Source organism: Emericellopsis cladophorae, assembly GCF_022114955.1.
Source record: "Emericellopsis cladophorae strain MUM 19.33 chromosome Unknown NODE_272_length_799_cov_133_605263, whole genome shotgun sequence".
NCBI lineage: Eukaryota > Fungi > Ascomycota > Sordariomycetes > Hypocreales > Bionectriaceae > Emericellopsis > Emericellopsis cladophorae.
Genome location: NW_026251197.1, coordinates 1 through 799, shown reverse-complemented (window position 1 = coordinate 799; position 799 = coordinate 1). Strand labels below are relative to the sequence as shown.

Below are 799 nucleotides of genomic sequence, written 5' to 3'. Positions count from 1 at the left end.
CCATAGTGTTGTCCCAGTCGACGCCTGAGGAACGAACTTGTACAGGTTGTCGCTCGCCTCTCCCTCCCTTATTTTCTTATCCGTCCTGAACATGCGCAGGTCGTCGGCGTTATCGAAGATCATCAGCCATTTCTGTTGGCCTTCGATTGCACTACGCACCGCATCTAGTAGGTCCGACCTGTCGAGCCGCTTATCGACCCCGAGCTTCCTGCCAATCGTCTTGTAATCGGCTATAAATGTCGCTTCGCTGTCGGCGTGCACCCAGAAGACGCAGCACCCGTCGTCGGCATCGCATCGTCGATACGCGTAGTCGAGCGCGATCTGTGTTTTGCTGGAATCGTCCGTCAGCATCTTCCCCAATACCACCCTATGGCAAAAGTGGAGACTTACCCTGATCCTCCCAGGCCCCAGAGCGCAGCGCTGTGAGATCCCGACGTATGCGGTAAAATAGCATCTAGCCTGTCGATGAGGTCCCGTCGAGGGACCACATCCTCGTTGCAGGGATAGGGAATAACGCGGACCGCAGATCGGGTGGATCGATGGGGCAGGTGGTAATGGACATCGCCCATGTTAATCCTAGCGTTGTCGCCAAATCGGCTGCGGGTAACGTCCCGTTGGTGCGACTTTGGCTCATCCATTCTGTTGATGATGATTTACAGCACCATTCTTCTGAAACTTTGCCAGACCTGTGCGTGCAGCCTTACAGTACGCATCTGGGGAGGGGTAGCAATGAGGCAGACAAGGTCACGGGACTCGGCCTCACTGATTGGATAAAGCCAGAACTCGTTGCCATCAGATG

The 799-nt window shown here is 55.2% G+C and overlaps 1 protein-coding gene across 1 annotated transcript; it reads right to left on the bottom strand.

Moving 5' to 3' along the window:
* On the bottom strand, positions 1 to 638 carry J7T54_004139 (uncharacterized protein; the record flags this gene model as incomplete). The annotated part of the gene is made up of 2 exons (XM_051510757.1): positions 1 to 331; positions 391 to 638. Coding segments are annotated over 2 exons (579 nt in total), but the record flags the coding sequence as incomplete, so codon positions are not given.
* Positions 639 to 799: the final 161 nt, after the last annotated feature.